This window comes from Gymnoscopelus microlampas (genome assembly GCF_963454915.1).
Source record: "Gymnoscopelus microlampas genome assembly, chromosome: 23".
NCBI lineage: Eukaryota > Metazoa > Chordata > Actinopteri > Myctophiformes > Myctophidae > Gymnoscopelus > Gymnoscopelus microlampas.
In genome coordinates this window covers 4,147,945-4,175,072 of record NC_139960.1, presented here as the reverse complement: position 1 = coordinate 4,175,072, position 27,128 = coordinate 4,147,945, and the positions used below count along the sequence as shown (strand labels likewise).

At 41.2% G+C, this 27,128-nt stretch overlaps 1 protein-coding gene across 2 annotated transcripts in view; it reads right to left on the bottom strand.

Annotated features, from left to right (window-relative positions):
* Positions 1-27,128, bottom strand: part of plekha5 (pleckstrin homology domain containing, family A member 5) — a 271,083-nt gene that overhangs the window by 80,595 nt on the left and 163,360 nt on the right. For both annotated transcript variants that reach the window (XM_084050252.1, XM_084050253.1), the window contains exons 4-7: positions 21,485-21,568; positions 12,022-12,075; positions 10,263-10,316; positions 2,066-2,270 (exon numbers count right to left, since the gene is read on the bottom strand). In XM_084050252.1, the coding sequence (XP_083906378.1) occupies positions 2,066-2,270; positions 10,263-10,316; positions 12,022-12,075; positions 21,485-21,568 (397 nt within the window). The remainder of the gene's footprint in view (positions 1-2,065; positions 2,271-10,262; positions 10,317-12,021; positions 12,076-21,484; positions 21,569-27,128) is intronic.

Genomic DNA, 27,128 nt, shown 5'->3' with positions numbered 1-27,128 from the left:
AAAACTATAGAAAGCAGTAAATGAAAAAAAAATTACACTCATCATTTATTTACTTTAATTACAAGCTAAAATATAAACCTTGGTTGTAAAAAACCAAAGTTGTCCTTTAAGTAAATGTACTTTCCACCACTGGACGCTGTAGTATGATCAAGTAGGGCGTTAATTTATGAAAAAAACTCAAACAGTTGAAATACAGAGATAAGAGGTTTCTAGTCTACACACTGTATAATCCACAACTGCAGTGACCTGTATATAACTGTCAGACTCACTCGATGCTAAGGTAGCCCTTCCTGGATGGTGAATAACACAGTAATTATGCTATAGCATAATGGACAGAATTCAGGGGGGAAACGTAATTAAATGCTGAAAGTGGTTGACAGATGGAAACCATTGGTCACAATGTGCATAATGGAAAGTAACTATAAGTACATTTACTCAAGTACTGTACACAATGAAAACTTTGAGGTACTGTAGTTTTGTTTTACTCAAGTATTTCCATATTTCCATCTACTACAAGTAAATATTGTACTTTACTACACTACAATTATTTGACAGCTTTAGTTATTACTACTACTTATATTTGGGCTGTTGGAAAATAGCTGATCTACAAGCTATAAGCTCAATGTTGTGAGCTTGTAGATCTGCTATTTTCAAATAAGTTTGACATTTACAAAAAAGAAAACTGAGTAGTTTTATTTTGGTACTTTAATAAATAGATGATGAGTAACATTTTGAATATAGGACTTTTATTTGTAAGGGCGCGTCACACCAAAGTTTAATTCTACCTTTGAGGGCCGTTTCTGCCAATGCTTTTCAATGGGAACGGAGCGGTTTGTCGCCATTTGACCGATTTCTGCAAAAATAAACAATCTGGTCCCATTGAAAAGCATTGGCAGAATCCACCCTCATGAGTAGAATTAAACTTTGGTGTGACCGCGCCCTATCTATCGTGGTCCCATGTAGTGGTGGAAAGTAACTAGTACTACATGTTCTTAAGTACAATTTTGAGTTACTTTTGACTTTACTAGAGTATTTCCAAATTGCAATACTTTTACTTCTACTCCACTACATCTCAGAGGCAAATATTGTACTTTTACCACTACAATTATTTGAAAACTTTAGTTACTAGTTACTTTTCAGATATAAATTACTATATTATAAAACATACAATAACCACTTTAGCCCTATTTTATACATAGGCTATTTTCAAACATTAGTACTTTTACTTTTGGTACTTTAAGTATATTTTGATCCCAATACTTTTGTACTTTTACTCAAGTAACATTTTGAACACAGGTCTTTTACTTGTAGTATGAGTATTTTTCATATTGTGCTATTGCTACTTTCACTTAACCCATTGAGACCTGAAGCCGATTCTACACGTCTCCTAAATCTCAACAGTATTCTGAGAAACGTATGTTTCTATATCAGTGGTGCTCAATCTTTTTCATGTCAAGGACCCCCAAAATTATATGTGTTTGGCCGCGGACCCCCATCAAAATATCTTTTTCCAGGGACCCCCAGAAGCAAAGATTTGAGTTAAAAATGTTCGCTTTAAAAATATATATATTTCAAAGATTTGCACACATTTTCACGAATTTTCAAAAATAGCAGATCTACAAGCGCATAGCGCGGCACTCGGTGCCGCGCTATGAGCTTGTATATCTGCTATTTTTGAATAGCCTAAAGTGTAAAATAATGCTATTTAGCTCAAATCTAAAAATGACACAGTTCCAGGTCTTAATGGGTTAATAGCAACATGGCCGCTGCGTGAATATATATTGAAATTCTTTATTCGGAATAACCCCTTGAGATGAACCATCTCGTTTTCAAGGGGCTCCGCAGTTACAGAATACATAATAATACATTTAAGAAACAGAACAAAACAAAACATAAATAAACAGGACAATAACAACAATCAAGGGGGGAAAACAAGACAAAACATACAACAATAACATAACAACAATACACAAAGCACATACAGTACATGAATTATTGTGTCATAGATCTGTTACTGATAATTAGTGGCCTTAATATGGCCTATTGAAACCAAGCAGCGACTGACCCGTGACGACGACGACGGGCAGGTCGTGGTGGCGGTGGTGGTGGTGGCGGTGGCGATGCTGGTGGCAGCCGTGGTGGCCGGGCTGCTCTGGAAGTTGCTGTAGTCGGACCCTCCTGTGTAGTTGGACGCCTCGCTCATGGTGCTCAAGGGACGCTCCTTCTTGTCACCGCTGCTGCCCTGTTCTGACGGAGCCTTGAGGGCCGACCTGGAAGGAGAGAGAGAGAGAGAGAGAGAGAGAGAGAGAGAGAGAGAGAGAGAGAGACATAAGATGAGACAAGATAAGATAGGACCTTTAGAGATCCCGGCCGCAAAGGGAAATTCAGTCGCCAAAGTCAGCACAGCAGTCAAGGTGCAGCAGCGTTCGTTTCTCGTCGACTAAAACTATGATGAAAAATGTTCGTCGACTACCTTTTTTTTACTGACAAAAAACAAATAAGAACTAAGCTACGCTATGATGACTAAAACTAAATGTATTGCCAATTTCGTCAACGAATAAAAACTAGACGGAAATGTTAGGAAGGTACTACTGGAGGAGAGATCCAGTAGAACTAAGACAAGTCATTTCATGCTTTGGTCGCTCTCCGAAAATAGGCGATCTACAAGCTCACAACGCGTCGCGCTGCGACGCGTTGTGAGCTTGTAGATCGCCTATTTTCGGCATGCAGCTAAGTAGTAGTCAAAATCAACACCGAGATACAGTTACAGGGCAAGAGAAAGTACCGTACATAAAGCAGGGTAAAGACATCACACGAAAAAGAAGCAGTGTCCATAATGAACAAAATATACAACAGCATACATCACAGCAGTTTGTGCACCCTCAGCAAAGCTTGCGTTGTGCAGGACAAAATACATTAAAAAAAAGAGTTCACACAGTAACCATGTCAGGTCCTGTCCTTACCTTACAGTAATGAGCTATTAGACTGTCGAACAAGAGAGAGAGAGAGAGAGAGAGAGCCTGCTGTTTGGTCAACTATTATGCGTGTGTGTGTGTGTGTGTGTGTGTGTGTGCGCGCGCGCACGCGTGTGTACGTGTGTTTGTTTGCGTGTGCGTGTGACACGCGTGTGTCCTTCTGATTGATTGTGCCACGAGATGAGAGAGTAAGTCGCTAATCTTCAAGGCAGATTCTGTCCCTGCATCTATTTATGATTTCAGGCAGCCAATCAGCCACCCCTTGCATCTCATCCATTCCGTCTTCCTCCCCCTCATGACACACAACCTCTCTTGTTAAAGCCATTAGAGAGAGAGAGAGAGAGAGAGAGAGAGAGAGAGAGAGAGAGAGAGAGAGATGGGTGAACTAATAAAGACGCAAACGCTGATGAAGGTCTGAGGTGCCGAAACACGTCCGTTTGTCAGACTCCTGCTGCGGTAAATTAAAAGAAACGCGGCATACCTATTCTGGGGGGGAACATTTGCCAAGCTCGCACGTTGTGAGCTTGTAGATCGGCTATTTTTGGCAAAGAGATTTTGGTGTAGCCAAAAAAAACGGTCAAAATACAGCTGCAACTCAAGTCCGGTTCTCTAAGACTAGAGGGTTGAAGTGGTTGTAAGACCGTGTGTGCTGTGAGTCTGCACGTCTTTCCTTTCTTTAACTACTGTCAGTAGAGCACGCTTAGCTCGGGACTTCAGTCCTATTGTATTTTTGAATAATAAAGAACAAGAGAGAGAGACTGAGCGATGGAGACAAAGAGAGTGAGACCAAAATGGAGAGTTTGCTGCATGAATCACGGCTATTATTCCCTGGGCGTCTCTCTGCTGATATACGCCTCTGTGCCTGACCAGTTTAAATGGCCTGCCAACTTGGCCCTGACAAATTGGAGCAAATCAAAGTATTATTTTTTTGGTGCCTCCAGTCGAGTAGGAAGGACATTAGCTAATGTAAAGGAAAAAGGAAAGTTCGAGGTCCTCTCGGAGTCTTGACTAAAATCACCGCTCTCCGTGTCAGCAAAGATATTTTGGAGAAGTGCATCGATGAATCTCAACGCCTTTACAAATATAGATACAGCTAAAGTGTATATTAACCCATTAAGACCGGGAACGCAAACTGTGTGTCATTTTTCGATTCCTATGGCTATTCAAAAAAATAGCAGATATGCAAGCTCATAGCGCGGCACTCGAGCTTGTAGATCTGCTATTTTAGAGAAATCGTGAAAATGTGCGCAAATCTTTGAATATAAATATATTAAAGCGAACATTTGTAACTCAAATTTTTGCTTCTGGGGGGTCCCTGGAACAACATATTTTGAGATGGGGTCCGCGGCCAAATATATACAATTTTGAGCACCACTGATATTATAGCAACATACGTTTTTTCAAAAAACTGTTAGGATTTTAGAAGACATTTGTAGAATCAGCAAAGAAAAGCAAATATTTGAGTTACAAACGTTCGCTTTAAAATATATACCTTCAAAGATTTGCATTTTTTTTTAATAGCAGATCTACAAGCTCATAGCACGGCACTCGGTGCCGTGCTATGAGCTTGCATATCTGCTATTTTTGAATAGCCACAGATGCGTTCCCGGTCTTAATGGGTTAAAATGGATTGGCAGGCCTGCCCTAGTGGCATTCCTGCATTTTGCATTTCCATCTACTGTAAGCTCAGTTGGTATTCTACCTGACTGACCTGTTTCGTTATTGTTGTGGAGGGCACACAACAGCATGCCGAGTTTTTAATCAAGCCTGCCTGCAGTTCTGTGTAGCTCAGGGGATGGGTGCCCGTTCTTTAGATGTTGCTATGTGGTCCCTGGGCTGTCTGTCTGGCACTGTTAACATCAAACCTGTTTTTTTTCCTGGCAACATTGCTTGCTTTCCAGTCCATACACAATGAAATGTTCATTTAAAAAGGTTACTGTGAAATGGGCCCTTGTAGGCACACATCAAAATGTGGTTGGTCAGCGCAGTGGCAAAGCCGCACTATACAGGGTGGCTGCCTGTGGGCACGTCTGTTGGTGCGGTGACGGTCTTTATAAATACTTACACCTGTAAGCAAAGAAGTGCTTCACAAGAGTAATGTTGGTTTAAGAGATTCGCTGATAGAGTATGCCTAGAATTTCTGCAATAACCCAGGTTTAATATTCATTTTATGGCCAGAAAGGGGGAAAGACGCCCTCGTTCTTGGCCGTTAACGGCAATAAGCCACATAGACCTAGGCCTACTTAGTGTAGGCTGTGATTGGTCGACTTTCTTAGATGGCTTAGCCCATCAGCCACGGAATTCGTGGTATCATTGAGGACACAGCGGTTAAGAGGTGCACGCACATCCAAACATTTCGACGGGTGCTGGATCAAACTAGATAAACTGTGAACAAAAGGAGAAGGTCCGCACGCCGTCTTGATGCTCCCAACATAATTTAATAATAGAGCGGCCGGTCAATAAATAACAACGTTTGGGCCTATGTGGCCTTCGTCAGGTACCTGAGGATATCTGAGGATATCAGTCCTCCAGTGTTGCCAAGACACTTAGTTAGCTTGTCGATACTTGACTTTTAATGGGGAACTTTTTTTTGTTTTACCAAAAGTTGATTAGGATTTAGAGCAGTGAATTGCAGTTATGTCTAATTAGTCAGTTTTGTAGTCACTTGGTTCAACTGTGCCTTCATTTATTCAGCGGAAGAAACTACCGGACTATTCATTCACAGAGCGGCCCTCTGACTTCACAAACTACACCTCTATCTCAAGTATTCAGGATCAGATTAACCCTTTAAGACCTGGGACGCGTCTGTGTCGCATTTTTAGACTTTACAGATTTTAGACTTTGGCTATTCAAAAATAGCAGATATACAAGCTCATAGCGCGGCACCGAGTGCCGCGCTATGAGCTTGTAGATCTGCTATTTTTGAAAAATCGTTATTTTTTTTGCAAATCTTGAGATTCGAGTTAGAAAAGCGAACATTTGTAACTCAAATCTTTGCTTCTGGGGGATTCAACAGTTTTTTGAAAAAACTTATGTCGCCATAATATCAGTGGTTCTTTTTTCCATGTCAAGGACCCCCAAAATGACGTGCATTTGGCCACGGACCCCCATCTAAAAATATATGTTCCAGGGACCCCCAAAAGCAAAGATTCAAAAGTAAAACATTTTCGCTTTAAAACAATATACATTAAAAGATTTGCACACATTTTCACGATTTTTCAAAAATAGCAGATCTACAAGCTCATAGCGCGGCACTCGGTGCCGCGCTATGAGCTTGTAGATCTGCTATTTTTGAATAGCCCAAAGTGTAAAATAATGCTTTTTAGCTCAAATCAAAAAGTGACCCAGATGCTTCTTCAGGGCTTAAAGGGTTAACCAAAGTCCATGCATTTAAACAATGTGCATTTAAACTTTGTCCCAGCTGTTATTATATATTTTTATACTCCTTGCCATTAGTGGCTTGTAATGCTGCAGGGTGGACCTAAGAACAATCCACCGCTGCCATCGTTCCACTCTAGATAAGAGAATCAGCTAAATGCCTAAAGAGTGTAATTGCTTTTCGTCTGGACTTTGACCATTGACACAGACCAGTCCCAGTGTGCAAAATGTCGCTAAGTGACGGCGTTTTAGCCATTACAAAACAGGGACCCATTGTCTGAGAGCCGGATGTCCTGAAATTGCTCCCATTTGGTGGTTATACGTCGTGGGTGGATTGCAGGCAAATTGATCGTGTGTCGTGTTGAGCGGAGGCCATCGTGCCTCCAGCGACGGGGACCCCCTGTACAGTAAGTGGCAGTGGTGGGAAAAGTACTCAAATTCTTGACTTAAGTAAAAGTACCAATACTGCAATATAAAAAGTACTCTGTTACAAGTAAAAGTCCCAGAATTCAAAATTGACTTGAGTAAAAGTACAGAAGTATTGGCATCAAAATGTACTTCCAAGTACCAAAAGTAAAAGCACTCAAATATTTGAAAATAGCAGATCTACACTACTTGTTGATCGGCTATTTTCAAATAGCCTAATAGCCTCAACCCCAGTACTTCACGAGTCAAGTGAGAGCTGATCAGTGAAATGTATACTTCGGTTAAAGTTCAGTACTTACTTAAAATACTTAAGTTTATGAAAGTACAAATGTACGAAGTTCATTGCCTTTTTATTATCAATGCAATGCTGTATTAAATGTATTTTTCAAAGAAATTAAAATATTTCAAAATATATCAATAGTGAAAATAGCAGACCTACAAGCTCACAACATGCCACATCACGAAGTGTTGTAAGCTTGCAGATCTGCTATTTTCACCATATCAAGTGCTTAATTCATAATGTACTTTTTCCCTTCCTAGAAATGCAGTGGAGTCAAAAGTACACAAAAGCTAAAGTACAAAACGCTCACATAGATCTGCTATTTTCACTATCATTGATATTTTTTTTAAAGAATGTACTTCTGAATACTTATACGTATTTCTTTTAAAGCAAGTACTCCAGCCCGTTAACTGAAGTACAAATTTGACAGAGCAATTGCAACATTTGTAGTCGAGTAGTATCTGACCAGGAGGAGCATGTATCCTATTGACTCAAGTACCGGAGTTGAGTACTTTGTCCACCACTGCTGTTGACGGCACCGTTTGTTGGGCACTTCTGTGACACAATGATTAAACTGGACAGAGAGCTCCGCTGAGACTGACCATCTTTCAGCCACTGAAGCCAGGATCAACCTTATAGGATAGGACCAACACAACACAGCGTTCCCTCCCCCCTGCGGATATTTGTCTCTCTTTTTTTCAAGCGTTCTGTGGACATTAATGTTTATTTACTGTGCGATTTATCCGGTCTGTGAGTGATGTTACTGCCTCATTCTGTCCTAGTTGAGCCGTGTCCTAGTGCTTTGTTGTGTTATCTGCTTCCAGAAGAGGGATTTCCTTCTTGAGGAAACAATAAAGCACTTCAACACTACTAGTCCTACTATTATGACTACTAATTATACAATGACTGATAACTGTATTATATAGACTATTTGAAAATAGCAGATCTACAAGCTCACAACGCGTCGCAATGCGACGCGTTGTGAGCTTGTAGATCTGCTATTTTCAAACATTTTAGTACTTTTACTTTTGGTACTTTAAGTATATTTTAATGCCAATACGTTCTACTTTTACTCAAGTAACATTTTGAACACGGGCCTTTCACTTGTAACAGAGTCATTCTATATTGCAGTATTGTAGACAATGTGAGTACTTTTTCCACCAGTGCTTGTACTGTATATTACCACTCCCAAAACTACTTCAGGTATACTTAATTATTACTGCAACTCTTAATTCCTAACAAAAGCAATATAATCACACAGATCTACCTTCAACAGGGTTAATATGATCATTGGCTTTAAAGGGGCTACACCATGAATTAAAAAAATATATATTATATATAAATATTGCCCCCTAATCAGTTTTAAACAGGTTGTAAGCCTAAAAAACATCCAGATATTTTTTCTCACAATCTGACTGTCTGTCATTCCAAGCTTTTTCAGCTGCAATACCAAAACATCCTATTGGGCAGGGGGGAGCTACTGAGCAATTCTGTCTGGCCATCGTCAATGCAAAATCAGTGCAAGTGACATCACTTGCACAGCCATTCTGAAATGGCCTGTTCAGACACGCCCATTCAGGAAATCCATGAAATGAGCATGAATGACTGAATGTTAAAAAAATATATTTTTTGGGGTACAAGAGACACTGGGGAGCCCAAAAAATACTAAAAACCTAAAAAAAAATGAAATTCATGGTGTAGCCCCTTTAAGGGTAGTTTACCATAACAAAGCTTAGCCAGTTCAATACAACAATTTACAAGCGATTGAAGCACCGTGGTAGTCATTCTTTGAGTGCATGAGATGTCATCGTGTAAGAGCAAACACAAACCTCAGCCGAGGGGAAATTATCTATTGGATTCAGATGGTAACAGCATGTCAGTTGATTCTAAATTACACACCGAGTTATCAATCACTTGAATTGAATTGAATTGAATCACCAAGGACTTGTTCTGTGTTTCTTTTTACCAGCCATCCAATGCAGACAGATCAGATGGCAGGCACATTCATCTTTCTCTACCGTTTTCTTTTATTTATTGTTTGCATTAGCTGTGCAGGAAGATCATTTGGCAATTCAATACAAAGTCTGAAAACCCAGACAGATGGAACCAGTTATGAAAGATGAACAGAGCTTCAAACAAAGCTTAAAATGCTACACTTTTTTTAAAAGCAGAGCACTGTCGCAATTTTTAAACAGTTTGGACATAAGCGGAACAATAATAAAATGCTACAGTAGATGCCAATGTTAGTGTGCTAGCTGCAAGCTATATAAGAAGCCTTTTTGCCCATTTGTTTTTCTCCCCATATTGGCACAAGTTTAAGGTCTGGAAAAGTGAAAAAAAATATTCATACACAGTCAAAGTTAATTAATTTCAATGACCCCATAACTCTGAAAGCGTACAAATGGAACCGCTCTCACAGTTAGAGACCTGTAAGGGTCCATGTGGAACGCCCTCAAGGAACCCTGAGGGTCCTTGGACCACCCTTTGAGAACCACTGATATAAATTAACAGGCTATTTATTTAGAGCAGTGGTTTTCAAAGTGGGGTCCGGGGACCCTCAGGGGTCTTTGAGGGAGTCCCCTGCCAAATACAGCATCAAAAATCAATTTAACCAATTTAACCCATTGAGACCTGAAGCCGATTCTACATGTCTCCTAAAAACGTATGTTTCTATATCAGTGGTGCTCAATCTTTTTCATGTCAAGGACCCCCAAAATGATATGTATTTGGCCGCGGACCCCCATCAAAATGTTTTGTTCCAGGGACCCCCAGAAGCAAAGACTTGAGTTAAAAATGTTCGCTTTCAAAATATATATATTCAAAGATTTGCACACATTTTCACGATTTTTCAAAAATAGCCCAAAGTGTAAAATAATGCTTTTTAGCTCGAATCTAAAAATGACACAGTTCCAGGTCTTAATGGGTTAATATTCAGATGGGGGTCCACGTCCAAAATACATATTAATTTGGGGGTCGTTGACGTGAAAACGTTTGAAAGCCACTGATGTGGAATGTTTGGACTAAACTCTAGCATCTGTGTTGTGGGGAAAGCTTTTGCAGAAAATAGCAGATCGACAATCTCAGACAATAGCAGACAAGCTGGGCCGCGTTGTGAGCTTAACGATCGGCTATTTTCAGCGTTTACGTGGGTTAAGGGAGAAATGCTGAAGCCAGAGCAGCAGAGCAGAATGTACTGTTTTTACCTGGTGTCAGGCTCTGGAGGCTTGCCAGGAGGGGCAAGCAATCCACAACTCAAGCTAGAAACACAACAGGACAGTCACACACAGTCCGAGAACCCAGTTAGTATCAGGAAAAAAGATGGAATAAGACGGACGGAACCAGTTATGAAGGATGAACAGAGCTTGAAACGAAGAGCACTGTCAATTTAACCCATTGAGACCTGGAACTGTGTCATTTTTAGATTTGAGCTAAAAAGCATTATTTTACACTTTGGGCTATTCAAAAATAGCAGATATACAAGCTCATAGCGCGGCACCGAGTGCCGCGCTACGAGCTTGTAGATCTGCTATTTTTGAAAATTCGTGAAAAGGTGTGCAAATCTTTGAATATATATATTTTTAAAGCGAACATTTTAACTAAAATCTTTGCTTCTGGGGGGTCCCTGGAACAACATATTTTGATGGGGGTCCACGGCCAAATACATATCATTTTGGGGGTCCTTGACATGAAAAAGATTGAGCACCACTGATATAGAAACATACGTTTTTCAGAATAATGTTGAGATTTAGGAGACATGTAGAATCGGCTTCAGGTCTCAATGGGTTAAAACAGTTTGGACATTAGCGGGGGAAAAAAGAAGAACACTAAATAAAACAAATGCTATAGGTGCCATTGTTAGTGTACTAGCTGCAAGCTATATTATAAAGAAGCATTTTTTTTCCCCCATTTGTTTTTCTCCCCATATTGGCACAAGTTTAAGGTCTGGAAAAGTAAAAAAAAATATTCGTACACAGTGGTTCTCAAAGTTTTTAATTTCAACAACCCCATAACTCTGAAAGAGTTACACATGTGTACACTTTCAGAGTTACAGACCTTTAAGGGTCCATTTGGAAGTTGCAACCCCCTCAAGGAACCCTGAGGGTCCTTGGACCACCCTTTGAGAACCACTGATATAAAATAACAGGCTATACATTTAGAGAAGTGTTTTTTTAAAGTGCGGTCCAGGGACCCCCCCCAGGGGTCCTTGAGGGGGGTTCCAGGGGGTCCCCATCAAAATAAATGAATACAGCATCAAAATCAATTGAAGCAATTTCATCCGCGTCCAAAATACATATTAATTTGGTGGTCGTTGAAGTTTGAAAAGTTTGAAAGTTTGAAAGCCACTAGATGTAGAATGTAACGATTGGACTTAACCACTTAAATCCCAGCACCTGTATTGTGGGGAGAGCTTTCGCAGGGAAATAGCAGACCATAGTAGACAAGCTCACAACGCGTCGCGCTGCGACACACTGTGAGCTCGACGATCGGCTATTTTCAGATAAAGCTTTCCCCACAATAACAGGAAACAGAACATTCACTAGTATAAAGCCCTGAGGGACTCCGCTCAACCAGATGGGGTTTACGTGGTTAACCCATTAAGATCGGGTACGCATCTGTGCAATTTTTTTGATTTCTTTGGCTATTCAAAAATAGCAGATATACAAGCTCATATCGCGGCACCGAGTGCCGCGCTATGAGCTTGTATATCTGCTATTTTTGAAACAAAACCGTGAAAATGTGTGCAAATTCACGATTTTTGTGTGCAAATTCACACAGATTTTTCAAAAATAGCAGATCTACTGTACAAGCTCGTAGCGCTACGAGCTTGTAGATCTGCTATTTTTGAATAGCCAAAGAAATCTTAAAACGACACACAGATGCGTTCCCGGTCTTAATGGGTTATGGGGAGAAATGCTGAAGCCAGAGCGACAGAGCAGACTATGTACTGTAGAACGTTTTTACCTGGTGTCAGGCTCTGGAGGCTTGTCAGGAGGGACAAGCTTTCCACAACTCAAGCTAGAAACACAACAGGACAAGGGGAGGAGAGGGGAGAACAAAAATGACAAAATAAATTCAAAAAGTATATAAATCATAGCAAATTAGGATACCAGTGTCGTAATATGATAAATGGGAAAATGAATAAATAAATAAATCCATAACTGAGGCAAACAAAATCCTGTCATGCTGCTTTGAGCACAGTCGGTGTTGTCCTCAAAACTCAAAGAGGTCTTGATTTGTGTGTGTGTGTGTGTGTGTGTGTGTGTGTGTGTGTGTGTGTGTGTGTGTGTGTGTGTGTGTGTGTGTGTGTGTGTGTGTGTGTGTGTGTGTGTGTGTGTTTTTTTGAGTAGCCAATTATTTTTGTCTTTCTCCAGGAATCTGATTAACAGATTCCTGGAGAGAGACGTGGCTCGATAGGTGTTCATCAAAGTGATTTACCTTTGTTTATTAATAGCTTCCTTTAATTAAATTGACGCATGGGGTAAAGTACCTTCCCACCCCCCGAGGAGTCGAGGACAGTGGTTCCCAAACTTTTTAGCTCGAGACCCAAAAGAGAAATTTGATGTGTAATTTTGATGAGCTAAAAAGTTTGGGAACCACTGCTTTAATGGAAACCAACCGCCTTTCGGAGCATCCCATAACCATTTGAACCCCAGCATCCCTATTCTTGGGGGGAACGTTCCCTTTGCAACGTGACGCAGATATCGCACTGCTATGTTTGCCGAAGAGATTTGATGATGTAGAGTGAAAAACTGAGCACACCAAGTACAGTTGCAACTCAGGTCCGTTTTACTTAGCATAGAGGGCTAAGGTGGTTAAACTGTGATCTCTGCATGCCTCTCTATCTTTCTTTCTCTATCTCTCCCCCTTTATCTCTTCATTTCTTTTGGGTTTGGGTTAGTAGGTACAGACAGCAAGTGGATGTGAGAACAACGTTGAGACAACGAGCATAGGCAGAGCAAGAACAAAGCAAAAATAGAGGTGAGAGAGAGCGACAGACAGACAGACAGACAGACAGACAGACAGACAGACAGACAGACAGACAGACAGACAGACAGACAGACAGACAGACAGACAGACAGACAGACAGACACAGACAGACAGACAGACAGACAGACAGGGCATAACTTGCCTTTAAAAATCCTTACACACTTCATAGGGTGACCAGTGTGCTGTTATGTCACACTTGTTTTTCCAACCCTCGAATTATGTCTGATGTAAGAGCAAAACAGCCGCCATGTGATTCTATTTATCTATACTTTACAGCAATCTCTTTAAGTCACATATCTCGAGAACCACACAGCCTTTTTTCAGCACACAGTTTTTCAACGTTGGATGACCTCCCTTCGCATGGATTTGTTCCCCTATGCGGATTACTTTCCTTTGTGGAACTCCCATGTGGAAGGTTTGCCTTATGCGGACAGTGGTTCTCAACCTGTAGGCGGGGGCCCACTGGTGGGCCGCAAGGGTATTGCAAGTGGGCCCCCAAATAATTGGAAAAACACAAAGACTTTAATCATACTATAACATTAATATTTTAAAAACTATAGCGGCCCGAACAACTTCGTGCCACTGCCGATGCGACCAATATATCTGAGTCATAGTGTCGGGGCTTTGTCAAGAACTTAAAGTAGATTATACTGTCAACTGTGTCAGTTCCATTGATCCAAGTCAGAACACAATTGATTGATTGATTGATCATTAAAAAAACATGCTCTGAAAATGCACGCGGAACACCCATCTGATTCAGCCGCTGTGTTAACACATTGTGTGCCAAAAACGGTCCGGACCGTTTTTAAGAATCCATGCGTCATGTGCCATAAACAGTCCGGACCGTTTTTGACCCATTTTCTTTTTATACTGTACGTGGGGCCCACGTGGAAACTTTGGGATCATCCAAGGAGTATCTGAGAAGGAGAGGCCGGATGTGGATCCATGTCAAAAATCCTTCCGGTCGGCCACTCCAATGTTAACTCCTTGACTAAAAGCTTAATATCTCCATTTATTTTTAACGTGGTGGAAGCGAGCCGTTTTCGATCGGCGATCACTCTGCAATGGAGGATCGCGTTAGAAATATTATTGTTCCAGGCGTTAGTCGGGACCCTTTGCCGTCTCGCACGCACGCTTTGTTTACATGCACTTCCGCGTTGGGGCTTCTACAGCACGAAACATATCAACGTAAGTGGATGGAAGATATGCAGGCACTGAACGTATAATATTTCAATAAACCTCTGGCACCCGATGTGTTAAGTGGTCAGATGGGTGGGCCACGAACGCTTTCATGATTTTCAAGTGGGCCTTGATCCAGAAAATGTGGGGAACCACTGAATTAAGCATCGTTAGGGAGTGGGCCAAAAGGAACATTATGGGAAAAAAGGGTGGAATAGATAACAAATGCTCGGGATTAAAAAGAGAAAGTCATTAACGAAGGTGAGAGCAGCTGCAAAAAAATCCTAATGAGACGAGAACTTTCCCTCAGAGGGAGGGAGAGAAAAAAAACGAAAACTTTTTGAGGGGCTGAATATTAAGAGCACCTAAATGAGGCCACTTCTCAGTCAGAGTGACATCTGAGTGGGTGAGGAGAGGAGTGTCTGTGCCTTGAGCACCAATCCTGTGATTTACAACGCAGGAGGCAAGACAGGCGGAAAAGACATAGAGCAAGGGACGGAAGGCAAGGTGTTTGAATCAGTGTGTGTGTGTGTGTGTGTGTGTGTGTGTGTGTGTGTGTGTGTGTGTGTGTGTGTGTGTGCGTGTGCGCGTGCATGTGAGTTGCATCTTATTGTGCCACGTAGTATTGTATGAATAATGAATCGGAGCTGAATCTAATTGCATCGATCTGTTGGCTGCTTAAAATGTATCTAGCTACAGTGGCGTGCACAGACATTTTGAGGGGCAGGTGCTCAAGTAAATTATACTTTTTTTTGTTTACTTGGTCTGCTCTTTTTTCCCTCTACACCTATACCTCTTTGCCAAAAATAGCCGATCTACAAGTCCACAACGCCTCGCACTGCGAGGCGTTGTGGGCTTGTAGATCTGCTATTTTTGGCTAAAGTTCTCCTCAGAAAAGGGATGCTAGGGTTCAAGTGGTTAAGGGGAAAAAAATCATATCACACAAAGATTTGGCGGACCCCCTGTAGTAACTCTGAGGACCCCCTAGGGGTCCCGGACCCCCTGCTGAAGACCCCTGCTGTAAACTGAAAAAGAAAAAAAACGTTTTTTTTCCCTTTTTTTCAAAAGGGCACTTCTGGTCAAGAGGGCAAAGGGCAGGTGCTCTAGCACCACCTAGAGTCTATCGGTGCACGTCCCTGTCTAGCTACATGTACATCGGGTTGTTGATCCAACCCCAGGACTTCAGTCAAAGTATAGCTACTCCTAGTCAAATATTACAAGTAATTGCTCAGTCAAATTATGTACTTGAGTAATAGTACTGGAGTACTTGCTTTTAAAAATAGGTCAGTATAGGTAACAATTCAGAAGTACAAAGTACATTTTCTTTTTTAATATCAATGCACGTTGTATGAATTTTATTTTAAAAAATCAAAATCTTTCAAAAATAGTTCTGCAATACGGCTTAATTGGTTTATTCATAATGCATTTAGGTAATTTTGGGTTGTGGGGGTCCCTTCCTAGAAATGTAGTGGAGTCAAAACTACAATATTACATTATGCCGTTGAAATGTAAAGGAGTGAAAGTCCTAAGTATCCAAAGAAACTATTACTCAAGTAGAGTTCAGACACTCAAACAATGTACTTAAGTGCAATAATAAAGTCAAGGTACTTTGTTATTGTCCACCACTGATTGGGATGCAACTCAAATGCATTCATGCACGCACACACACATACATTACGCACGCACACAAGCAGCTGTGTCACTCAGTAGAGAAGTTGAGTTAGGGACTTCAATCACCTGAGGCCTTTGACTGTTGAATGAATAAATGTATGAATGTGGTATTTCTGCTGATATAATATGAATAGATTGTGAAACTCACTTCTACAAGGTTCTGTACTGCACACATAGACCTTGGTCTTACAAAGGGAAAGTATTCCATTCCCTGGGGGACTGACTGAAATGAATAGTGTTCTGTACCTGTAGCACAGTCATATCCACTGATATCAGCACCTTTCCAAAACTCATATATCTGCATCCTGTCAACTCATGCAGTCCAATATTCAACATTTAAATTACAACTTAAAAATAAATAAGTACACACCGTAGTGTATATGTCAAGGCACATTAGCCACAATTAGCCACAGTGAGAGAAGTCACTGACATTGAGAAAAACTAATGCAAGGTGATGCAAGTCGGGAACAATGCAATACCCTTTGTATCTGTTGTCAGAGTAGGCTACCCATTGTATTGTGTCTGTCTGTCTGTGTAGATATTATTTTCATAATTGTTGCCTCTTTCTTATATTATTTGACAATTTGGCCAATGTTTGACCAGTTTTTATAGTATAGTTTATTGCAGTAATGGTATTTTTTAATTTCTTTTTAAGGTATTAAAAAGTCTTAAAAGTCCTTACATTGTCACTTCACTGTCATCTTGGGACCCCCCCCAAAATCATGTGGGGGCCCCACAGGTTGAGAACCACTGCCCTAATAGTGATAGAGCATTTGAACAGACAGTCACATCGCCCGGGAGACATCTTTTCAAGACACCAGGGAAGTGCAAAGATGGCTGGTCAAAAGGAAGATGAGGAAGGATTCTATATTCCACGCTAATACCGGAGAGATCTTGAGCCCAAGGGAACAGCTCTTAATATTGCAGTGATGGACTCTGGCTACAAGCAGCCATGTACCATCCTTCTCCTTTTCAATGGTGTGAAAAGCATTTAATTCCCATATTGGGGCAGGTAGTAGTTTAACCCATTAAGACCTGGAACTTTGTCATTTTTAGATTTGAGCTAAAAAAAGCATTATTTTACACTTTGGGCTATTCAAAAATAGCAGATATACAAGCTCATAGCGCGGCACCGAGTGCCGCGCTACGAGCTTGTAGATCTGCTATTTTTGAAAATTTGTGAAAATGTGTGCAAATCTTTGAATATATATATTTTTAAAGCGAACATTTTTTAACTCAAATCTTTGCTTCTGGGGGGTCCCTGGAACAAAACATTTTGATGGGGGTCCGTGGCCGAATACATATCATTTTGGGGGTCCTTGACATGAAAAAGATTGAGCACCACTGATATAGAAACACATACGTTTTTCAGAATACTGTTGGGATTTAGAAGACATGTAGAATCGGCTTCAGGTCTTAAAGGGTTAATCTGATATGCCCTATTCTATACTTACACTACTTCGCGATGCGAGATAGGGACGCCAGCTTGAAAGTGGTTAAAGACCCAATGAGTGATACTAACAGTTCCGGCAGAGATCTCCAGACTTCCCTTGCCTTGGGCAACATTGGCCACTTCATTCCAAGGCCAGCGTGGAGATGTAACTTTTTTGTAAAGCTTGTAGATCTGCTATTTTTGATATGTTTTAATTGAAATCCTGATTTTCTTTAGCTATTTTTCAATCGGAATCCTGAAAAGTAACATTTTTATTTAATTCCAAATGCATTTAGTTATACTTATGTTAACTTTTGGAACTTAAATACAAATACATTGGACATTAAAAAGACAATATAATTGTAATATTAGTCATTAAGCTACTAATATAGACTGAAGTAATTAAAGCGGGACATGTTTGCATGTTTGGAATTGTAACAGCTGAAATCAATAATATATCAGTATTCCGAATATTAACCTGCGGGCCGCATTAACCCATTAAGACCTGGAACTGTGTCATTTTTAGATTTCAGCTAAAAAGCATTATTTTACACTTTGGGCTATTAAAAAATAGCAGATCTACAAGCTCATAGCGCGGCACCGAGTGCCGCGCTATGAGCTTGTAGATCTGCTATTTTTGAAAAATCGCGAAAATGTGTGCAAATCTTTGAATATATATATTTTTAAAGCGAACATTTTTAACTCAAATCTTTGCTTCTGGGGGGTCCCTGGAACAAAATATTTTGATGGGGGTCCGCGACCAAATACATATAATTTTGGGGGTCCTTGACATGAAAAAGATTGAGCACCACTGATATAGAAACATACGTTTTTCAGAAAACTGTTGGGATTTAGGAGACATGTAGAATCGGCTTCAGGTCTCAATGGGTTAAACACTCCTCATTTGCAATAACTTTCCCACCTCGGCTCCACGCAGTGCCAACATGTTTAAAAATACAACCTTGCACATGGTCTATTTGCATATCCTGCTCGCACACGCACGCACACACACACACACACACACACACACACACACACACACACACACACACACACACACACACACACACACACACACACACACACACACACACACACACACACACACACACACACACACTCTGCATAGTGCTAATAGGAGCAGTGTGACAAAGGAGATAATTGGGATGGGAGATGAAAGAGGGAAAATGTGTGAGAGAGTGATAGAGGGAGAGAGGGGGAGAACGAGAGAGAGAGAGGCAGAGAGAGAGAGAGAGAGAGTAGATAGTTAGTGGATAGTTCCTGTCACTCACAGCAGCCAGACTGAACTATTGCAGAGAGGAGGTGAAATCTCAGTCACGTACGTACTGTATCAGCTGCTGCACACTCCATGGTACACACAGCCACAGCCACAAAAAAATGTGATGAAAGTGCTGGCCTGGGGGACTGGGTTGGAAGGCGGAGCGTGTAATTAGTTCGTTTTTTTTTCTGGTCCTCTCAGAAGCCCTGGTCTGGAGTTTCAGCTCGACACTGCTGTTGCTGTTGTCTTCGTAAAATCTTTTGGCCTCTATTAAAAAGTCGTCCCTCTCTGGTGTTGTGTGTTTTCATTTCCAAGAGCAGATCTCGTGGGGGGGTTGGGGGAGTGGGAGGCATTCGTCGAGGATTCACAGAGATTTTATGGCTCTGTGTTTGTGTCATGGTGACAGTGGCTACCACACAGAGAAAAGAGAGACGCACAGAGAAATCCAACAGAGAAAGCAGACAGATAGTGGCCTTCACACACACACACGCAGATGCTCACCTAGCCAACAGCAAAACAAAGCTAACCAGACTGCAGTGAAATTAAGGTCAGGACAGTTTGCAGAAGCATCCAACCATCGACAGTAACTCGCAAAGATGTGCATTTTTTTGTCCTCTAGCGCAGTGGGTTTTAAACCTTTTCATGTCATGGACCCTCAAATCATTATGCATTCAAAATATATGCATTCAAAATATCTTCGAGAACCAATGCTCTAGCGCGTTGGTTCTCAAAGTGGGGTCCGGGGACCCCCAGGGGTACTTGAGGGGGTTCCAGGGGGTCCCCAGCTAAATGATGTATAGTTAGGAACCAAATGGACCCTTATGGGTCTGTAACTCTGAGAGTGTACAAATGGAACCAAATGGACCCTAACGGGTCCATTTGGTTCCATTTGTACACTCTCAGAGTTAAATTGACATAGATTTTACAATATAAAGTGCGGTCCAAGTGATAGAAATGCCATTAAATGGGGGTCTGTAGCCCTAATGCATGTCAAACTGGGGGTTCTTGACATTAAAATGGTTGAGAATCACTGCTAGAGCCGAAAAATTCTTCTCTTATGGGGGTCCCTGAGGCATATCTTTTCAAATGGGGGGTCCGCGGGCTAATAAGTGTCAATTTGGGGGTCCTTGACATGAAAAAGTTTGAGAACCACTGCTCTAGCGACACAAACAACGATGGCAAGACAGGAAAACGGGGAGAGCGACATACAGACAGAGAAAGACACACAGAGAAAGAGAGAGAGAGAGCGCTTTTGTGAAGCCTGGGTCCGGGATCACGCACCCCGACAGCCCGATGCTATTATCATGAGACTATCACGTCCACAGAGGAGGCACAATCCTGTCTTTCTATCCCCGGGAAAACTTCTGACAAACAATACACACAGCGACGGGGAGGCTATAGAAATGATCTGCTGAATGAACAACGGCATTGCGAAAAAACTGTAATCTATTCTACACCACGGCTGCGTTGCATCACATGAACCTGAGGGCTGGATTCATGGCAGAGACTGTGTTTCTGTGTAAGACCCTTACAGTAAGACAGTTATTCTATTCTATGCTCGGTGTGGGGGCGGAGAGGCTGTCAGAAGGAGCCGAGGCAACTGTTAGCTACACACTATATCTCTGTTAAGTCTCACAGCAGCCTGCCTGGAGACTGAACGCTGAACTTTCGAGACCTTTACGGCACCGCGCGCGGCGGTTCCCAACCTGTGGGCCGTGGCCCGCTGGCGGGCCGTGAGGATGTTGCAAGTGGGTCTCCAAATAATTGGTAAAACACTGATGACTTAAGGTAGGGTAAGTGATATTTTTTGGTTAAAACAAAAAGTATTTTGTTAAAAGGTTAAAGCACTATATTCAGATAGTAATCATTGCTATAGAGTGTTTGTTCAGTAACAGGAGTCTCTCCAGCTCTTTAATAAACAGAAAATACATTTTCCGGTAGGTGTCAAAATCTCAGCCAATCAGGAGAAAGTACCCATTTTAAGCTTAATTTGTATAGTGTTCCAGTTCCAATTTTGCCTGCTCATTTCTTAGTGTCATCACTTCCATTTTCACTTGTTTAATCTGTATCCTGATTGAGTTCTCTGTCCTGGTTGGATGAAATTGGAAATGAAACTGAAACGAAAATGCATTTTGTGTTTTATTAAGAGGTGGAGAGACAAGGAGACTCCTTTTACTGAACAAACACTCTATAGCAATGAGTACTATCAGAATATAGAGCTATTTAACACTTATTTTAACCAAAGCAAATCACTTACCCTACCTTTAATTGATAATATAACAGAATTTGTGCAAAAACAACAAATATCATTTGTCTTTTTTTTTTTGTGATACCGATAAATAGGGATTTAGAGTATAGTACGTTAGTTCCATTGAACCAAGCCGGAACAGAATCAATTGATTGATCATTAAAATAAGCATGCTCTGGAAAATGCACGCAAACGCTTTCGAGATTTTGAAGTGGGCCCTGATCCAGACAAGGTTGGTTTAACATATGTTTTTAAGTATGAATGTTATATCATCATTAAAATCAGTTTAAAAAAATATATATATATATATATATTTCGGGGCCCACTTGCAATACCCTCATGGCCCACCAGTGGTCGCCGGCCCACAGGTTGGGAATCGCGGCCCTATAATGTACTGTATGGAACACTGTCTAACTGGGAGAACATGACATGCGTGTGTGAGTGGCTGTGGTATGTATGGAGCTATAGAGTGTGTTGACCCACCAGGGGTTGAGAGAGAGAGAGAGAGAGAGGGAGAGAGAGAGAGAGAGAGAGAGAGGGAGAGAGAGAGAGAGGGAGAGAGAGAGAGAGAGAGAGAGAGACAGAGAGAGAGAGAGAGAGAGAGAGAGAAACAGAAAAAGGGACTTACTGTTCATTGACGACAAATATGCAGTTGTCTTGGGATGGCACGCCTGACACCGGATGCTTACAGGTCACCTTTCGCTCATTGTGACTGGAGAGAGTGAGAGAAAGAGAAAGAAAGAGAGAAAGAAAGAAAGATTACATTAAATTAGTGGTTCTCGACCATTTTCGTGTCAAATTAATATGTATTTGACCGCGGACCGCAATCTGAAAATATGATGTGCCAGGACCCTCACACGAGATTTGTGTCGTTAAAATGTTTCAAAAATATTCACACCTTTAAAAAATGTTATTCAACGAAAATGTAAAACACCTGATCTACAAGCTCACAACACATCGCAATGTGACGCATTGTGAGCTTATAGATCGGCTATTTTCAAATACCCAACAGGGCTAAAGTGGTTCAAACAGATTTCGATGCTCAATTAACTCATGTTGCTCGGGAGTCGGGACCCCCTGGAACCTCTTCAGGGACCCCTGAGGGGGTCCCCGGACCCCACTTTGAGAGCCACAGCATTAAATCACCACAATTAACGTGCCACACGCATACACATAATGCACACACACAAACATACACAGACACAACTTGTGTCGAGCCGTGAGCCATCAAGCGGGCCATAAATTGGACGACGGTGACATTATCGTTGCCTATAAAACTCCCTGTCTCCCCGTCATAACGTTTTTCTCAAAGACAACAATAAATCAATGCCTCGTAGAATAAATTAAAATTCATTACAGAATCAACTGCATCACCCCGGACCCCCACCCACTGCGGCAAGCAAAGGCTAACTTCAAACACAATGCTGAATATGCACACACACACAGTGGTGGAAAGTAACTAAATACATTTACTTAAGTACTGTACTTAAATACACTTTTGAGGTATTTCTACTTTACTTGAGATTTCCAATTTCCAATACTTTTACTTCTACTTCACTACATCTCAGAGCCAAATATTGTACTTTTACTCCACTACATCTCAGAGCCAAATATTGTACTTTTACTCCACTACAATTATTTGAAAACTTTAGTTACTAGTTACTTTTCAGATATAAATTATTATATTATAAAACATACATTAACCACTTTAGCCCTGTTTTATACCTAGGCTATTTGAAAATAGCCGATCTACAAGCTCACAACGCGTCGCGATGCGACGCGTTGTGAGCTTGTAGATCTGCTATTTTCAAACATGTTAGTACTTTTACTTTTGGTACTTTAACTACATTTTGATGCCAATACTTGTGTACTTTTACTCAATTACATTTTGAATTCTGGACATTTACTTGTAACAGAGTACTTCTACATTGCAGTATTGTTACTTTTACTTAAGTAAAGAATTTGAGTACTTTTTCCACCACTGCACACACACACACACACACACACACACACACACACACACACACACACACACACACACACACACACACACACACACACACACACACACACACACACACACACACACGTGCGCGCATGCATGCACGGAAGGACCCTAACCCCAACCCCAACCTAAGGCTATGAAACTAAAAGTAAAATCCCTTTGGGAACACAAATTGTGTCCCCAATTTTGACAATCTCCCTGATTTATCTTGTCCCTAAATTTGTCCCCACATTTTGGCCTACATCAGTAACACACATGAACACGGGCCGGGCCGGTACAGGCAGGCAGGCACGAACGCACGCACAGGTTTGTATTAGTATATTTGTGAGGACATCCCAATTTTTGGACAGCATTGGAAATAGCTGAAAATAGCCCAAAAATTTCCACAACCTGAAATAGTAAACCTAAAATATGTTTCTTTACCATAAAACAACCATTTCTCAAGTTATACTGTACTTGTAGGGACATTTGGTCCTCACAAGTGTAATAATACAAGCACACACACACACACACACACACACACACACACACACACACACACACACACACACACACACACACACACACACACACACACACACACACACACACACACACACACACACACACACACACACACCTGGAGAAGTGGGTGGTTCTGAACTTGAGCATGATGTCCTTGTTGTTGATGTTAGTAACTTTGACTAAAAAGCGGGACAGCTTTCACAGTTTCTGTCACAGGTTCCGGCAACACGTTTGCGCCGCGTTAATTATCCAGAGACACAAGATCCAAAAATAAATGTCCCAAGCCCAGAAAAAAAAAAAAAAAAAAAAAAAGTTGTTAAATCATGCCGAGTTACATGATGACATCACCAGAGTGAAGCAACTGAACGCACACAAATCTGAGTGGTATATCCAAGACAACATGCATCCAACTCCATGTACAGCCTATAGCTACTAATGGTCTAACTATTACTGCACTATACTTAACTGCCAGACTAACAACAGCATACTCTTTTCCCTCTCTCTCCCTCTCTCTCCCTCTCCCTCTCCCTCTCCCTCTCCCTCTCTCTCTCTCTCTCTCTCTCTCTCTCTCTCTCTCTCTCTCTCTCTCTCTCTCTCTCTCTCTCTCTCTCTCTCTCTCTCTCTCTCTCTCTCTCTCTCTCTCTCTCCCTCTCCCTCTCCGTGGTGGAAAAAGTACTCAAATTCTTTACTTAAGTAAAAGTACCAATACTGCAATATAAAAATACTCTGTTACAAGTAAAAGTCCAGAATTAAAAATTTACTTGAGTAAAAGTACAAAAGTATTGGATTCAAAATGTACTTAAAGTACCAAAAGTAAAAGTACTAAATATTTGAAAATAGCCGATCTACAAGCTCACAACGCGTCGCGACGCGTTGTGAGCTTGTAGATCTGCTATTTTCAAATAGCCTAGGTTTAAAATAAAGTGGTTAATGTATGTTTCATTATATCATAATTTATATCTGAAAAGTAACTAGTAACTAAAGTTTTCAAATAATTGTAGTGGAGTAAAAGTTCAATATTTGCCTCTGAGATGTAGTGGAGTAGAAGTAAAAGTATTGGAAATTGGAAATACTCAAGTAAAGTACAAATACCTCAAAATGTTACTTAAGTACAGTACTTAAGTAAATGTACTTAGTTACTTTCCACCACTGCGAGTCCCTCTTGCTCTCTCTCTCTTTCAGACTATCCCTCCTAAGCCAATGTCTTTCTATACATCATAGGGCTGCCGTAGCAGCTATGTAGGCAGCAGCAGAGCAGACTGAGTGATGAAGCCCCCACACAGCATATAGGGCTGACAGCCTCTCTCTCTCTCTCTCTCTCTTCCCTGCCTTGCTGCTGGCTGGCTCTCCTGCAGTCATACGAGGCTCCAAACTACGTCAGGAGAAAAATAAGTGTTTTGCCGGCTCTATGAAGCTTAATTTATGCCATTTAGTTCCAGTGGATCCCAACCCTAGTTGGAGCCCTTCATTTTTACACGGATACACGTTAGAGTTCTCAACGGGCCTGAAAATTAAGGCTCGGCCATACTGGGCCCTACTGGGCCGGCCCGAGGATCGGCCCGAACCCGACTATTACCATCATGTTAGGCCCGAAAGCCCGAAAAAACCAGAGGGGGGGAAAAAATAAGATTTTTTTTTCCTGTTCTGAATGTGTATTTATCTATTATTATTATTATTATTTTAAAAATCATTAAAAAAATATATATATTTTTTTTTTTTCATGGAGCCCGAGGCTCGGCTCGGCCCGACCAATTAGCATACTTTTGAGGCCCGGCTCGTCCCGAAAATGTCGGGTCGGGTCCGGTCGGGTTCGGGTAGAATTTGAGAACTCTAATACACGTACGCACGCACTATAGTTTTTAAGCCCTATATACTTCTCATACGACCAATAGTGAAAATAGACAAGCTCACACACGCTGCAGTGTGAGCTTGTAGATCTGATATAAAAAAAGAGATTTTTTTTTAGTCTTGCTCACGGTATAATGACCCAAATAAGTTATTATTTTGTGCCACTTTTGTGCCATTTCCTTTGAGGGGGGCGCAAAATATCACAGGGAGATGTTTGTGTGGGAACACATGGAATAATAAGCACTTGGTTTAGCGGTGTAGCGAGGATCTGGATCAATAATACATAAACAGACCGCAAGATACATCCAGCTGTCCCTTTCTCTCCTCCCCGACACTGTACTGTACATTATTGGGCTTGTGTTAGGAATTCAGAAATCCTCCTTTGAGCTCTCCTTAAACCTGGAGCAGCATATTAAACAGTTGAGACCTGAAGCCGATTCTACATGTGTCCTACATCTCAACAGTATTCTTAAAAACATATGTTTCTATATCAGTGGTGCTCAAACTTTTTCACGTCAAGGACCCCCAAAATGATATGTGTTTGGCCGCAGACCCCCATCAAAATATATTGTTCCAGGGACCCCCCTAGTTAAAAATGTTCGCTTTAAAAATATATACATTAAAAGATTTGCACACATTTTCACGATCTTTCAAAAATAGCAGATCTACAAGCTCATAGCGCGGCACTCGGTGCCGCGCTACGAGCTTGTATATCTGCTATTTTCGAATAGCCCAAAGTGTAAAATAATGCTTTTTAGCTCAAATCTAAAAATGACACAGTTCCAGGTCTCAATGGGTTAAACAGTTGCTTTAGACCGGTTTGTCACCTGAGGAAAATGAACTGTGAACATTCAACTGTTTTTGTAAAGATGTAGAGAGTAATTTCTATAAGCTCATATCACATTTTTTGACTTTAGATCAAGCTCAGATCAGCCATTTTCACTATTATTGCACGACACTGCTATGGAACAAAGTATAAAATAACGCTTAAACTATTTAAAAAATCCCATCAATTATTTGATTAATTTAAGATATTATCAATAGAATAATTGCCGAGCTTACGCATTCAACAAGCTGTAGTAGTTTTCAATAAAGCGACACAGAAGTCAGTTATACACACACACACACACACACACACACACACACACACACACACACACACACACACACACACACACTCTGCATAGAGAAGGAAGGCCAACACAGACAGAAAGACAGTGAGAGAGCACAACACTTCCTTTGCTCATACAAAACACACACACACACACACACACACACACACACACACACACACACACACACACACACACACACACACACACACACACACACACACACACACACACACACACACACACACACACACACACACACACACACACACACACACACACACACACACCCATAGTATTGGAACCACCTACAAGCAGAGCATTGAGACAACCGTTAACTTTGTTAAAACCATAACACGCTGAATACATAACAAATGCCCAGTACATTACATTACAATGCCGTGTCTTATGAGTGTCGGCCACTAGGGGGCAGTTGCGGTTTTGGACACATCCAACAGATATTTGTGTGTCTCATTTAACTAATTGACTGGGGTCCCCCAGGGATCTGTACTTGGTCCCCCTCCTTTCCCTCCCCTCCAAATCTCTTCGCAGAAAATAGCTGATTTGGCCGGATTGATCGTGGATTGATCGCGGACCCCCCCATCACAAAATATTATGTTCCAGGGACCCCCAGAAGCAGAGATTGGAGTTAAAAATGTTCGCTTTAAAATAATACATATATTCAAAGATTTGCACACTATTTAACAATTTTTCAAAAATAGCAGATATACAAGCTCATAGCGCGGCACTCGGTGCCGCGCTATGAGCTTGTAGATCTGCTATTTTTGAATAGCCAAAGAGTA